At 39.6% G+C, this 16001-nt stretch overlaps 1 protein-coding gene across 1 annotated transcript in view; it reads left to right on the top strand.

Annotated features, from left to right (window-relative positions):
• The first annotated feature begins 389 nt into the window (after window positions 1-389).
• Window positions 390-16001, top strand: part of OXCT1 (3-oxoacid CoA transferase 1) — a 143876-nt gene continuing 128264 nt past the window's right edge. Inside the window, exons 1-3 of the mRNA XM_012649601.1 lie at window positions 390-509; window positions 8679-8787; window positions 9824-9914. Coding sequence (XP_012505055.1) covers window positions 435-509; window positions 8679-8787; window positions 9824-9914 — 275 coding nt within the window. The 5' untranslated portion in view covers window positions 390-434. The remainder of the gene's footprint in view (window positions 510-8678; window positions 8788-9823; window positions 9915-16001) is intronic.

Raw genomic sequence — 16001 nt, 5'->3', positions numbered from 1 at the left:
GAGCACCCTCTGGGCCCTGAACTCTAGGCCAAGGCTCATCGCTGACCTAGGGGAAGACAGACACTTGCGCCCCATCAAAGCTGAAGGGCTGGCCTAGGGGCTGCGGCTGCAAGTGCAGGCAGAGACCCGGGAGAGAGCGACCAGCGCCGCGGGGCTGGGAACCTTCACGACTCGCTCAGGCCGCGCGAAGAACCTCCGCTAGCCGCCGCGGGCCCCTCCCAGCCTCACTTATTTATAAACCAGCAGACGGCAGTTGGCTGCGGGCGCGCAGCACGCGAAGTCTCGAGGACGTCACCGACGCAGGGTCGAGCCTCCAGCCCGCCCCCGGCGCGCCTTCCCGGCCCAGAGACTCGGCGTCGGTCAGAGCAGAGCACACTGATACGCTCAGACGCACCCTCCAGCCCGCGGCGTCCTCCCGCAGCCGGCTCCCGAAGATGGCGGCCCTAAAACTCCTCTCCAGGCTACGGCTCTGCGCCTCCGCCCGCGGCTCCGGGGGCGCCTGGTCCAAGGTAAGGTGCACGAGAAGAGGAAGGCACGCGTGGTAAGAACGCGGACGAAACCCCGAGTGTTCGCGTTTTCTCCTCTGTCCATAACCATCCTCGCCAGCCTGGGATCTGGCATCCGTCGCGATGCCCCGTGCACGGAGGCGCGCCGACGCGTTCCTGGCGTAGCCGCCCCTACGGATGACCGCCTGCCCCGATAGGACGCAACGCGGCAAAGAAGCGCGCGGAGAGGCTGAGCAGGGGCGGGAGGACGCCTGACAGCTTTGCTGCGCCCTTGGGGGCATGCCCGTGTCTCCACGGTGCCGGCAGCCTCCAGTCCTTGCAGCGCCCGCCCAGGGGAAGGGTCTCTGGCAGCCGGAACGCGGGTAGGGCTCCAGTTTATGGTGGGGAAGGGGTGAAGGCAGCAGAGGGCAGGTTTGCGCCCCTCACCATCCATGGGGGATCTTGGGGTCTAGGTGCTTCTAGAGGCCCAGAACCCAGGGCGATTAGCCACTGCTCGGCGCGGGTTCACCGCCAAGGGGGCGGGTGCTGGGCGCGGCGGGGGCGGAAAGCCGCTTTCCATCTTCTCCCCTCCTATTTGGTTGTGCTGCACCGCGGACGGGAGCGCTCGCCTGGGCGTTTTGCTGGCCAGGCTGGGAAATAAATCGAGGTCTGTCCATGGTTTGCTCGCGGATGCCCCTTCTCTCGAGGATTCTCGGACCCGGGTTAGGGGTTTTTCAAGCCCTTTGAAAATCGTGTTCAGCCCTACTCCTAACTCTCCACCAAGTGGTAGCCGGAGGCACTCTCCGCGTTGATTGCTGGTTGATGTGTGTTTTTGTCCTACGCACTGTCGGTAAGCCCACGCTCCGACGGGGTTCCTGTCGGCAGTCCTAGGAACGGAGTACTGGGCCAGAGAACCGGGTCTTTACCCCGGCCACCTGAGTAATCGAGGGAGCCTCTTCCTTGGTATTGAATAATAGTTCTGAGCTTGACAGTGTGCCATGCACACTTCCGGAGAACTCCTGCCCGCCCCACTGCTCTTTTCTTTCCTGCATCCAATCCCTGAAGAGCTGAGAACACAGAGGAGCCCCTGAGCTCCTCCGGTGAGTGCTAGGGAATGAATGGTTCAGAACTGGACCAGTTTACTCTTCAATGCTGCTTAGGAAGCATTTTGATAATGCAGATAGCTTTGGATATATTAATATAAAGGACACTAAAAGAGAACTTGACCTTCAGTCAGATCCTCTGGGCTGATGCATACCAGAGCACAGCAATACCCTTGGGCCCAGATCGTTCACTTTCCCTCTTTTGGCAGTTACTTATTTGCCCAACTGGAATTTACTTTTAGTCTTTCTCACCTGGAGTATATCATTAAACTATTTCTGAAGCTCAGAAAACCTCTTTTTAGAGGAATGAGCTACAAACTAGGGGTTTTGCTGTTGTTGAAAGTTCATACCACAGTTCTAACTTTGGCCTTTCAGGTTTATCGTAGGTCTAATTCCTGCTTTCCAGTGTTCTCCCAGCTCATGGCACTTGTCGTCGTCTTTATTGTTTACTTAGCACTTAAATCCTCACCTGCTACTTCTGTTGAACTGTACTACTTGTGTAGTTGTTTAACTTTTCAAATGTGTACATTGTCTTCTCAATCAGGTCAGAGTTTCTTGTTGGCAGGTACCGTATTGTAAGCTTTAGTGTCTGTCTCCCCCAACATCACACTTTGCTCTGCATGGATTAGATATTTAACACGTGTTTAATGTGTGGATGGGAGAACTCTGCAGGCAAACAAGTAGTAACCTCGGGAGGTTTTCCTGCTAAATATAACCAACAGGTAAAACGAGATAGTTATTTTAAAAAATATTTATGATAGGCAAGCTTTCAGATTTGAGTGTGAATCAGACTTACCTGGAGGCTTTATAAACAGATTGCTGTGCCTACTCCCAGAGCTTCTAATTTAGTAAGTCCTGAGTGGGACCCCATACTTTGCATTAATAAGTTTCAGGTGATGATGCTGCTGGTCTGCGTTCTGCAGTTTTAGAGCTACTGGCATGGACTTAGAATAGATTATCTGAAGGTATCTTTTTTCCTCAATTACCATGAACACTTTATGCACTTCTTCCTTGAAAGAGTCTTTTTCCAAATCTCTCTCCAACCCAGACTCTCCTGAGTTGCAGTCCTTCCTGTACAACTTCTGGTGCAGCTTAACTGGTCAAGTTCACCTGAATGCCACTCAGCACTTAAGGCTCTTTCTGACCCAAAATGAATTGGTTATAAAGTAGATTTTTCCTTCCTTGTTTTGTTCTTATTTTATTATGGTTAACAGTGCCGGTATCTATCCACTGTACAAGCTGTAAACTTTGCAACCGTCCTCTCCTTTCTGCACTTCGAGTTGATCAGCGAGTGTCACATGTGCACTCTTTCTGAAGTGTTCCTTTGTGCTCTTCCTGGCACTCTTTCTTATAGCTCCCCAACTGAATATTATAATTTTGTTTAAATTTTTGTAATTATTTAGTGACTATTATTCTTGACACTCTGTAAGTTTTGTCATAGCCGGGACTATGCCTATGGTTTTTTAAAAAATTATGTTTTAACTCAGTATCCCCAGTATTTAGTATAGTTGGTACAAAATAGTTATTTTTGAACAAGCGCATGAAGGAAGAAAAGAGTGAGTTCCCCTGTACTTTCCTGATTCAGGCTTTCTTCTGAAAGTTATGAGATCTCTCTGTTTCAAAAGCTTTGCTGTCCTTTCCTCATTGAAGGATGAAGTTGAAACTCCAAAGCCTTTTACAAATTGCCCCAATCTGCCTCTCCTGCATGATCTTCATGAACTTCTCTCCATGAGACCTGATCCCACACATCCCTGACCACACAAAGACTTCTTATCTCTGTATCGTTACTTATGCAGTTCCCCAGTGTGTAATCCTTATCCCGATAAGTATTTTAATTCCTGGCAAACTCCTCAAACTTTCTGATCCACCAGGCAGAATGAGTCACTCCTTTATCTGTGTTGATTTAGAGTACTGAGTATCCCTCCAGCATTGGAGTAGAATATGTGTGTTCTCTTAAGCAAAGCACACCACTGCTGTAGAGAATTGCCTAGTGTCAGTAACTCTCCGTGAGCCCCTTGAGATTTATTGTGTCACAAGAGCATAATTGGCAGTGTTTAGTTCAAGATGAACATTCCACCTTTGGTAGATACTGGTCCACTGCTGCTAAAGCATTTCAACACACATCACCAACTCTTACAGGTATGTAAGCATGTGTATCCACCTGCATATTACTGCCTTTTCCTTCTACATGAATCTCTTCACATGGCTTCTCCTTCCCACTTGTGTTTATCAAACTCTGATGCTGAAGTGGGCAATATTGACCTTTCTGTGTCCTGATTTATTTAACTATAAGATGACAAAGTAAATATCACCTGGGTACAGTTCTGTATCATTAAGATAAAATCTATTTAAAAAATTTAAAAAAAAACAATATGCTTTGTGGATTTTCACTAAAAGATTGTCAAAAAGAAGTGCATTTCCATTAATTCTTCAGTGTTGAGTGACAGGAAAAAGACGCAGTAATGGTGGAAGTGGTTAGAAAGGAAGGAAATTATGAATTAGGAAGTCATGAGATAAAATTTAGGTTCAACAGTGGAATAAGACTTCAGAAGTTAAGTGCAAGCATTTGAAGGAGAGGACATGGTCAAAGTGGACAGGATTTTTAAAGGAGAAGAAGATGAAGTATAAAAAATTCTGTACTGTAGGAATTTTGAGTATTTCTTGCACTTCAGTACTCATTATCATTTCACTCCCCCTATTATAAAGCAGAAACTAGTAGCAACAATAAAATGGAATTCTGCTGCAGGTAGGAAAGTGGAAAACAAAACACTTTATGTGAATATAAAGGAAGATCTGGGTGAAAAAAATTATCCCCAGAATAAATAGATGTTGAAGCTGTTTATTAATTACTTCATTCCTTTAGGTAATCTCTGCAAACCTGAAGGTTATTTATTTATTTCGATAGCAGCTGGTGCCCCTGTCTTTTCACATCATTGTGCTAGTGTCTAAAATACATGAGAAGGTAGAGGTCAATTAATGAGCAGCTTAAAGCTCCTCTTTGAATTCAGTTATCTAAGAAAATAAAGTAGATGTATGAGACATTTTTCTTTCCCCCCAGCTGCCTAATCGTAGAAGGTGTTGGTGGTGACAGGGATACTCCTTGACTCCCCGAGACACGGAGTGTGGGCAGGGAGGAAGCCAGTTAAGAGAACAAACCCAAAAGCTCTAAGCAGCTCTCAGGGTTTTGGGCATTGAAGATCCCCAGTGACACAGCTAGCCTCAGACACCCTGTTTCCTCTTTGCCCCACTGCCTGTATTCACACTGTTGGTTTGCCTAACAGTCTCTGAATACCCAGATTGGCAAATTTGATTGCAGATAAAATAAACATGTTAAAATAATCTTAAAGCTAAGACCTGGTGCCTGGTGTTATTTTATTTTATTTATTTATTTATTTTGAAAGCTCTCAACAAAGACCACTTGGCTCAATTTGCTACAGTATGGGTCATATTAAAAAGATTTTTTTATAGAATCAGCGATGTATGTATAGGGTGGAGTGGGGAGGTTAAAAATTAAAACTAAATTCCAGTAAATTGACAAGTTGATCTTATTGCCCTGGTGGGGAAGGGAGAAAAGGCTGCATTCACCAAAGGAAGCTGACGCCCCCTGGGTATCTTCTGTAGTCCAGGCACAGAGCTTCTGTATATATCGTTATTTAATCCTTACTACATCCTTGGGAAACAATTGTCATTTTTTTTTTTGTAAATTTAAAATAAAGTCCTTTCTCCCACCCCCCAAAAAAGATGCAGTGGTTAAGTAATTTTCTCAGGTTCATGCAATTGTGGTTGGGCTGGAATTTGAAACAAAGGTATTTTTGACCCCAAGAGTGTAGGCTTTTATGCCACACTGTTTCCCAAAGTTTCCTTGGGATAAAATCTGTCATAGTCAAAGTTGATTTCTCAGTAAATATTATAGGTGTCACATGTGTATAACAGATAACAAACGTCAACAAATATTAACTGAATGTATGAATAATGAAAAAGAGCTCTTTATTATCTGCAAGTTCTTCATTATCTTGAGCCCTTTTCACATTCCCTGGAAAACGTGGTCACTGTTACTGCTTTTAACTGTTGTTTATCTGGGTGAACTGTGCTTTTCTAAAACACTTCTAAGGTGTATTTTTTTGGGGGGAGTGGGGCAAGCTCCTCAGTAATTTCAGAATGTTTTCAGTGAAAGCACTAATTATCGTGTGAAATAAAGGAATGGAATTCCTGACAAGTCTATGGTTATGTGCTTTTGTTCTTCATGAATCTAAAAAACCTCTATGAGTATATAGGGGAACTGAGTTTTCTTTTAACTTCCTCTCTATGATGGGATTTGTGTTTTTCAGTCTACCTAGAAATAGTTCAGGATGACCTCACCCCCGAGACTGTTTAGGTGTAGACAAACTCTTTAATTTTTTTCCTCTTCCCGCTAAGGCCCTGACTCTTTACTCTTAGGTGGAGAAAATGACAGCAGTGTTATGCATGAAAAAATAGGATGCTCAGAATGATCTGTTGTATATAAATAATAAAGTAGAAGTATAATATGACAGGGCTTTCAGAAAACACGGAGAGGAGCTTACTGTGATGGAAAGACCCTGAGACAGAAGGCTAAACTTCCAAGATCTTTCTAAGCTTCAGAAACTGGACCTGTAAAATGAGTTGGTTGGATTAGATATCTATATTTTCCTATTTTTTTCTAGGAGATATCCTTAACTTTATTTTACAGACAATATGTCAGGTTTTAGTCTGAAATGTCGGTTCTTGGTGCGCTAATGGCTGAAAAATGACCAGACACACCAAAGTTAGGCAAGCACAAAAATGAGGTTTATTGAGGAAAGAAAAATAAGATTATAGGGCAAGAGCAAGATATAGGTTTACAGAGCATGATACATACATCACAGATGACAACCAGACCTACTGTCGCAGTAAAGGGAGAGCTAAAGGAAGGTTGCAAAAAGGGGTTGGCTATGGTTGTGTCTTGTTTTATATAGCCTGGATAGGGACCTCCCTCATGGTTCAAATGTCACCATAAAACCATTTTGACTGGACAGTTGGGGAGCTGCATAAATGACCTGGGTCTTAGTGCACATGTGAGCTCTAGGTCACCGCCCAGACTTTATGGTACTGTGCTGCTTGGCCGTGGCTGGAGCATCATCCGCTGCATTCTTTTGCAGCTGGCGCACCAACTTCTGATTGACAGATTTGTAGGATATTCCTCGCTGCCCCAAGTATGGAGAATTAGAGTTGGCAGGACCAAGATGGGGGCAATAGCACCCACTTTTGTCCCTAGGAGATCTGGAATCCTTCACTATCTACCTAACACGTCTGTTGGCCTATTTATTCAGGCTATCAAACTTGTAATTTCTAGGACTAAAAATTTTTCGGGTGTATATGTTTAAAACAGAAGCAAACAAATGCTTGCTACTTGTGGGTAGGAAAGAGAGAAAAGTTCTTTGTAGCTCAAACACTTTCCTTTCTATCTCTGATTAGACTTATTTCCCCGAGTTTGGGCCATGTGCTAGCAGCTAGCTTATTCCACCCTCCTCACCTGACCTTGACCAAGGTAGACATTTAGAGGGACGAAAGCCATCTGTGTAACCTCTACCTTTGCAACTCTCATTTGACTTTCTCTCAGTATAGTTCCCTTAAATAATCTTTTGTATTAATTGGCACTTTTCGTGCAAGGAGTTTTTAGAAGAAGAAAAGAATGACGGGTACTTGTTATGCTGTTACTTTGACCTCCTCAGGTTGTGTCTGTCTGGGAGACCCTATTAGGCTGGTGGTGTGAGCTTACAATCGGGCTTGTTAAGGTGGCAGTATATGAGGATTCAGATGTTATTCTCCCTACTCCTTCTCTTTTTAGGTTGAATATACAATGGGAATAAAGGAGAGGTGATGCTGAGTATGAGTGAGTGATTGCCATAGAATCTGCTTTCTCATTTTCTCTTATCTATGTTGTAGATGAAGTATAAAGAGGGAAAAAATTTATAACTGATTGTGAATATTCACTAGATGACTTATTTGGGACCCAGTAGTAAACTGTTGTAAGGTTGGCCATGCCTTTCTTCTAGGTAAACGTTTGTTCCTTTCTTACAGACCCATAAACTTTGATGCTTGGTGGGTCTCAGCAGCTCCTTTGGCAAGGGGAACGGCAGTGGCCAGGCAGCCCAACTTGGCCAAGTGAATTTGAATCCCAGTATATATACTGTCTACTTTCATTCTTTTGGATGCCCACAGATGACACAATTAGAGCTTTCCTTTATGTTACAGAGGACATTGATCACAAGGGGACTCCAGTGACAATCTGTAGATAGAGTATGTTCATTTTATTTTTAAGGATAAACCACTTAAAGCTGCAGTCTTTTAAAGAGGGGATAGTGTTATAGAAACAAAGTGTAAAATGATGGTTACCAGAGGCAGGGGTTAGAGGGTGGGGGAGATACTGGTTTATGTACGAGATCTGTTGTGCATCATGTTGACTACAGTTAATAACAACATATTGAATACTTGAAAATTGCTAAGAGAGTTGATTATAAGTGTTCTCACCACAAAACAATTATGTGGGGTAACACATATGTTAATTAGTTTGAGTTAGCCATTCCACGGGTGTACAGTAGCCCCCCCTTATCTGAGGGGGACCCCCAGTGGATGCCTGAAACTGTGGGTAGTCCTGTACCCTATGTATACTGTTTTCTCCTATACATGTATACCTGTGGTTCAGTTTAATTTATAAATTAGGCACAGTAAGAGATTAACAGCAATAACTAATCATAAAATAAAACAATTATAACAATATACTGTAATAAAAATTATGTGAGTGTACACCCTTTCTCTCTCAGAATCTTATTGTAGTATGCTCACCCTGGGTAACTGAAACCTCAGAAAGTGAAACTGTGGATAAGGGGGGACTATTGTATATATATCAAAATGTCATGTTGTATACCATAAATATATACAATTTTACCTTATCAATTAAAAACATAAAATACATGTGAAAAGGGATAATGAAATTATTGTACATTCAAAAACCGAATAAATTGCTATATACACAAAGCAAATCTGCATTTCAAAATGATTATTCACTTAAAACTATCTATTAATGTTTCAGGGATGTGTTTGCTACTTTTCTACAAGTACTCGTTGCCATACCAAATTTTATACAGATCCAGTGGAAGCTATAAAAGACATTCCCAATGGTGCAACAATTCTGGTTGGTGGTGAGTAATAATATTGTTTCCCTTTTTATGGTAACGTCCATATGCTTTTAGTGAAGCAGGGAAATCACAATGACAAGTAGATTAAAAATGCCAATTATTTTATTATTTAGTTATTAGTTATAGTCTATTCATTATGTTTATTACATATTATATTGTCTTTTATTTTATTACAGTGTTTCCTTCCTGCAAGTTCAATAAGGCTTAGTACTAATATTTTACTTTTCTTTCTTTTTATGTTTTTTTTTTTCCTATTATTTTGAAAAACTAGAGCTTCAAAGTGGTGATGTCAATAGCTTTGAAAAATTCCTAGATCTTTGGGAATTCTATTTAAGTTAAAATGTTTACATTGATCTTATCAGTTTATACTTAGCCACAACTTCTATCACTCCTTACTTTATGAGAGAGAACTTGCAGGCATCTAGCTGTTGTCTCCTACGCACCCCCCCCCCCATTTTATTGCTGCTTCTTGTTTGGAATGTCTTTTAGAACCACTACCTCCACTCATTAAACTTGCTGCATGATTCTTAAAATGGGATCAAAACTTATTTTTTGAGCTGTTCTCTATTCATTCAACTAACAAGTTATTGAACGTTTATTTTAAAACCAACATTATTTGAGGATTTATGGAAGCTGTAAATGAATGAAAGTTGCTGGCGTGGGCATCCAGGTCTGCAAAAATCTACGTAAAACTCAGACACAACTCAGACATATAAAATGTGCTTGAAAAAGTAACTTTATAAAGGTTGAGTTATAAAGCGGTACAATAATAGACTTGTAGTTGAGTGCAAGGTGAGCAATGTGTAGCCATATAAACTGGTGCACTTGGCTTTATACTTACGGTTCAAAGACAGTGATGTCTGGTGCAAAACATTTGGATAAAGCTATTTGACCATTTGAGTTGCTGATATATATCTGTGTGTTTTGCTTAGTAGATCTGATAACTTTGTCTTTTTTGTTAAAAAAGAATACCGTATGTTTCTCTGAAAGAACGTTATTCCCCACTTTATAAATTATTTATCTTATGGGCTTATTATAGGTTTTGGGCTATGTGGAATTCCAGAGAATCTTATAGGAGCTTTACTAAAGACTGGAGTAAAAGGACTAACTGCAGTCAGCAATAATGCAGGGTAAGTGTGCATTTTTGAAACAATTGGCTCGAAAGAAATGGTAATTCTTGATATTTAAATAGAATTTATTAATGAAATGATATTTTCCCTTATTTATACAAGCAGTATGTGTGAGCACCAAAAGATAATATTTAACACGGTCAAGAGTGGAGGTTACATTTATTCAAATATTTTTGGTATTATCCTTTGTAATCATAAGTAAAGTAGCCTTGTTTTATCTTACACAGTATAAAGGTATGAATTAAGACTGTATCTTCAACTGATGTGCTTTTATTTTTCTAAATTTAAAATGTTGAAGTTAGACTATATATTTTTAAATTGAATCTTGCATTGTAAAATTTATTGATGCTCCTTTATGTTCTTTATTATTATAGATCGTAATTTATAAAGCAAGATGGACATCAATTTGAAATCTGTTTCAAGTCCTTTTTTTGGTTATGACATTACTCTAGATGATATATAAAGGAATACCATTAGTCCTCAGAATATTGCTAGTGGAAGGTGGATCCTACTATCTTAAGCAGCTAGTGGGATCCTAGTGCTTAAGGTAGTAGAATCACATATCAAAATGGTCACAAAAAGTCATCATTTTAATAATGGAGTGAATGCACATTAAGGCATGTTTGCCATGTTGGAAAAACCTTTATGTGTACAAAATGGTAAATCATCAGCTGTCTTTCAACAATTAAAGCCTTTAAAAATCTTGAAAAATGTTAAAAAAAAGAAAAAAACAAATTGGCTGTTTAGCCTATTATAAATGCAATTTAGAATAAATAGCATAGATTATTTGGGAAACGAAAGTGATGCTATGTTTGTGCTCATTTTCCCTTTTCTGAGTTTATGTTATTATTTCCATCTGGAAGACTCTCCTTCCTCTTCCCTGCCTATCCACATCCTTCCCATCTTTCAGGATTCAACTAAAGTTACACATACAGAAAGTAGTCTTATGCAATTATAGAACTTTTCTATCTTCATTGATCTTATCCCTTTCTAAGTTGCTTCTGAGACTTTTAGCCTTTCTTTGTATACTGAATTTTATTTATTCTCTTGGATGTATATTACTTATCGATCCTGTTACTTACAATAGTTTTGTATCTCTACTGTGCTTAGCCTGTGAGTCAGAGTCACTGTGTGTTGGAGTTGGATGGGATTGTAGAGATCATCTCTTCTAGTTCCCTTGTTTAACAGAGGAAATTCATCTGTAAATAGAGAAGTAACTTGTTTGTGATAATTTGATATTTCTTAAACACGTCCAATGCCCTTTAATCTGACTTTATAGTTGATACAGATACTTTTGATTATCAATAGTTTGTGTTTTCCAGATAGCTCTGTGCTTACAAGGAATGCTGCAGATCAATATAAATTCTTGTTGAAGAGTAGGTGCTGATAACCTACTTAATTGAACACAAGTACTTCACAGACTCTCATTGGTAGTTGATTCTTTTCATGGGAGGGTTTAAATCCTGGAGGTCTATAGGAATGAGAGCCTTGTTTTGGCCATTAGAGTCAGATAAATGAGGAAAATTTAGTGATACTTTGTTGGAGAACCAATGAACAATAGTTTGAATTGTTGGGTAAATGGACAGAAGTTGAAATTAGAAGTAACAGCTGTTTCTAGTTGATCTCATAGAAGTAGACAGTAGAATAGTGATTACTAGAGGCTGGGAAGGGGAGTGGGGAGAGGGGAATAGGAAGAGGTTGGTTACCAGATTTAAAACTACAGCTAGATAAGAGGAGTAAGCTTTATAGCACTGTAGATGACTATAGTTAAGAATAACTTATTGAATATTTTTAACGAGATAGAAAATTTTTCATGCTCTCAACACAAAGAAATAATAAATGTTTCATGTAATATGCTAATTACCCTGATTTGATCATTATACATTGTATACATGAATCAAAATCACACTGTACCTCATAAATATCTACAATTCATAGTAATTGTAGATTGTATTCAATTAAAATTAATAAAACACTATACTGCTTCATGGGTAATATAGGTACCTTATCACAGAATTTCCAGTTTCTCATTCCTGCACCTTAAAACGTTGCTGTTATTCATTTCACTTATTCATAAGCTGTGGGTACATTGTTACTATTATTTTGAACAGTTATCTATTAGATCAATTAAGAATAAGAAAAATAAAAGATTTTATTTTATCTTAAAAAAAAAAGTAATAAGTATTATCTCATTTAGAAAGGGTTCTTTTTATGGAATAATCTGCCCAAATCAGAAGTCTTTCCAAAGCTCAACGTTCCTGGTTATCTGTTTTTGTTTTCTTTTAATGCTTAGTAAGAACTATTGTCATGGGATACCACTTACCTTGGTATGAAATAGTAACTATTAGCCTTGATGCTATAACACCTCCTTTAGGATCACTCAACTGAATTAATGCTTTGATATGAGTTGATTAGGAAGATAGGAAAAATTGAGAATGTGCCTTTCATTGATTTTTGGAGGACATTGACATATGAGTTACAAGCCAGTATGAACTGAAAGTTTCATAATAAACTATATATCAATCTATGAAATCACAGAGCCAATGTAAGAACAGGTGTATTATGTTAGGTCATGCTCATTTCCTCATGACAAGATGACTTTAGACTATAGTTCTGGAAGGATGGGGGCTTAGATTACTCCAGGGAAAGCTCCATTTACATGTGGAAGGCCAATAAATGTGATAATATCTATGTATTAATACCTGTACTTGTAATTACTTGTATGTATATAGTTCTGTACCAGTCAGGATTAATAGTTTTTGGAGGGTCCAGTGAACAGTCCCTCACTCTAAATAAAAGGTCTGGTTCTGCACCAATGACTTTGAACATGATGATAAAGGCCAGTGGCCCCTCTGCTGTGCCCTCTTTCCTCTTTGTTGAGGCAGCTGCAGCTCCAGAGGACTCAATGGACAGATACAGGCCACTCTGGTTGATTATGAGCATTCCCCAAGATTTGGTTATTTTATCTGGGAAGGCCTAACCACTTTCTGGGATGTATACTTGAACTCCTGTGCTCAGCTTGTGGAAGATTTCGTTTGTCCCGTGTAACTACAGTAGTTCCCCTCTTATTTGAGGGGGATATGTTCCAAGACCCCAGTGGATGCCTCAAATCGTGGATGGTACTGAACTTGATTGCTGTCAATTGGAATGCGTTTCTGTTCATGTTTTCCATTCACAAATTTAATGCCTTTTCTATCTTAACAAAGTGTTTGTTATGCACTGTGGCCATAACTTTTGCAGTTTGAGGTACGATAGCAAAACTAGCACAAACTTTTCCCTTCTTCACAATTTCACTGATAGAGGATGATAAAGGTTTGGATGTTTGTTCCTTCCAAATCTCAAGTTGAAATTTGATTCCCAGTGTTGAATGTGGGGCTTGGTGGGAGGTATTTGGGTCATGAGGGTGGATCCCTCATGAATGGCTTGGTGCCCTCCCCTTGATAAAGAGTGAGTTTACACTTTATTAGTTTACTCAGGAGCTGGTTGTTTAAAGGAGTTTGGCACCTCCTCCTCCTGTTCTTTGCTTCTCACCATGTGACATGCTTGCTCCCCCTTCACCTTCTGCCTTGACTGGAAGCTTCCTGAAGCCCTCGCCAGAAGCAGATGCTGGCACGATGCTTCTTGTATAGTCTGTAGGATAGTGAGCCAAATAAACCTCTTTTCTTTATAAATTACCAGCCTCAGGTATTTTCTTTATAACAGCAAAACGGATTGAGACAGAAGATTCATTCCTACCATAGAGGTTAGCGACCTCAGCATATAATTTTTTTTCTTGTCACATTAGGTCAAGAACGGTCACCTTTTCACTTAGAGGAAGCACTTTATGGCTTCTCTTTGGCATATCTGAATTGCCAGCATCACTACTCTTGTGCTTTATGAAGTACAATAAGAGTGACTTGAACACAAGCACCGAGATACCTCAATAGTTCATCTGATCGCCCTGATGGCTACTAAGTGTCTAATGGTCCGGGAGCCTGTGTAGTGTAGATATAGAGAGATTTCATCATGCTACTCAGAATGATGCACAATTTAAAATTTATGAATTGTCTATTTCTGGAATTTTCCATTTAGTATTCTTGGACTGTGGTTGACTGTGGGTAACAAACTGCAGAAAGCGAAACTGAGGATGGTGGAGGGGTTACTGTATGTTATAAATTAACATTATATTTAAATAAAGCATTTTCTTTCCTTTTGATACTCTTGATATTATCAGAGTAAATACAATTGTGTAATTGGGATTTTAAGTATGTCTAAAATGAAATGTAAATGAGAAATACAGTTTGGTGAATGGTTGTAACTTCATTTTTATTACTTTTATTGTGACAAGAATTGCCAATTAATGAGATTTCATAAAATGAAAATTCAGTAAATTACAGATTCAGAAAATGAAAGTACTTTCAGACCACTGATGTTTTCCATACAATATCTATTTGTTTTGCATTAATGTATCTCATTAATGAATTATTGGCTTTAGACTTCTTTTAATCACTAGAATGTTTGAAACTCAATTTTGTTGTGCTTCGGGAAAAAGATCAAATCTCTCTTTAGGTATGCTAGAAACATGTTGGCTACTAAAGGCAAGCAACATAACCAATTTCAAAGTCCATCTGCATTATCTTCAGTATTAAAGAGGTATAAGATGCTTTACTATACGTGTTTCTCCATTAGAAATATGTTCCTCACTTGCAAAATATCACATGTATCTTTTTTTTTCTTTATACAAGCTCTTACGGATAAGGGACTTGTCTTACTGTTTTTTGTTATTGCTGTTGTTAACATCACTGTGTGAGAACAGTAGGTAAGAAATACACGTTTGCTGAATTTGTGAGTTGTAAAGTATATGGCAAGAAATACTCCCATTATAAGTTATCTAACAGCATTTTTTAAGACATGAAGACTAACTCTGTAAGGTCAAGTGGTGGCCTGCACTTAAATACCTTATGTACTGCCTGACTGCCATGCCAGGAAACTAGTCTAAAAACAAAGCAAAGGCCGAATACATAATGATTCCCGAGCCAAGATCGACAAATATGGAGAAATCATCTCTACATAGAGTCAAGTTGAAGTATATAATGGGTTGGAAAGCCAAACAGAGATCTACAAGATTGGTTAGAAGAATTCCTAAGTCAATGAATAACCAACTGTATTCTGGTTTTGTGTATGGATCTATGGTCTTGGAGGAGTTTGAGATATTTAAAATTTCAGAAAACAAATGGACTATATTCACCTTTCATGGATTATTTTTTTGTTAGGACTTTATTAGTCTGGGCTTGAGAGGATATCAGTGGTATTCTCATACTGGGTAATTGAGGAGTTCTCCAAAGGTACCCTTTTTAATGGAATGGTAATAAAGAACCATGGAGTTAGTAACAGAGGAGTACTGTTTCCACCAGCCCCAGGTCTGAACAGGTGAAGGAAGCTCTATGGAGAGAGCTATCCAATGTGCTGTGACTTGTCAGGGAAAGAACTAGAGGAGTATAAATCCTGATATAACTTTCTTCTCACCCCCATCCCTCTGATGGTGCTTCCCATTGGGTGAACCCGGGCAGAGTGGCTGAACCCAATCACAAGCCAGAGGGCATCCAGCATAAGTACTTGGTGATTTTCACTTTTATTAGAGGGGAGCCAATGATGAGGGGGAAAGTAGGATCAAGAAATACATTTATTTAACAGATGTTCAACAGGTATTTAGGTAGTTCTCTTTATGTGCTGCATATAGTTGCAGGTGGTTGGGTACAATAGTGAAAAAAACAGGCCAAGATCCCTGTTTCATGGAACTTACATTCTAGTGGGAAGAGGCAGACAATAAGTATTAAACATAATAAGTAAATTTTCCAGTGCGTCAGAAAGTTTTATGTGCCTTGGACAAAAGAAAAAGAGAAAGTAAGGAGGATCAGGAGCATGAAGTAGAGGGACAGGTTATCTTGTCTTTAGTTTTCTTTTGGAACAAGTGAGAGTAAATCATGCAGCTAGTTCTTTTATACCCACGGTGAGTGGGAAATGTCATCACATTCACTATTTGAAATCTAGGGCTGGAAAACGAGTAGAGTAGAGGGTTGTTACCTGGATGCCTTGAGGTACATGGTG

The sequence above is a fragment of the Propithecus coquereli genome, unplaced genomic scaffold, assembly GCF_000956105.1.
Source record: "Propithecus coquereli isolate 6110/MARCELLA unplaced genomic scaffold, Pcoq_1.0 Scaffold110, whole genome shotgun sequence".
Taxonomy (NCBI): Eukaryota; Metazoa; Chordata; class Mammalia; order Primates; family Indriidae; genus Propithecus; species Propithecus coquereli.
Note: the sequence above shows the minus strand (reverse complement) of the source record. Positions and strands in the feature narration are given on the sequence as shown.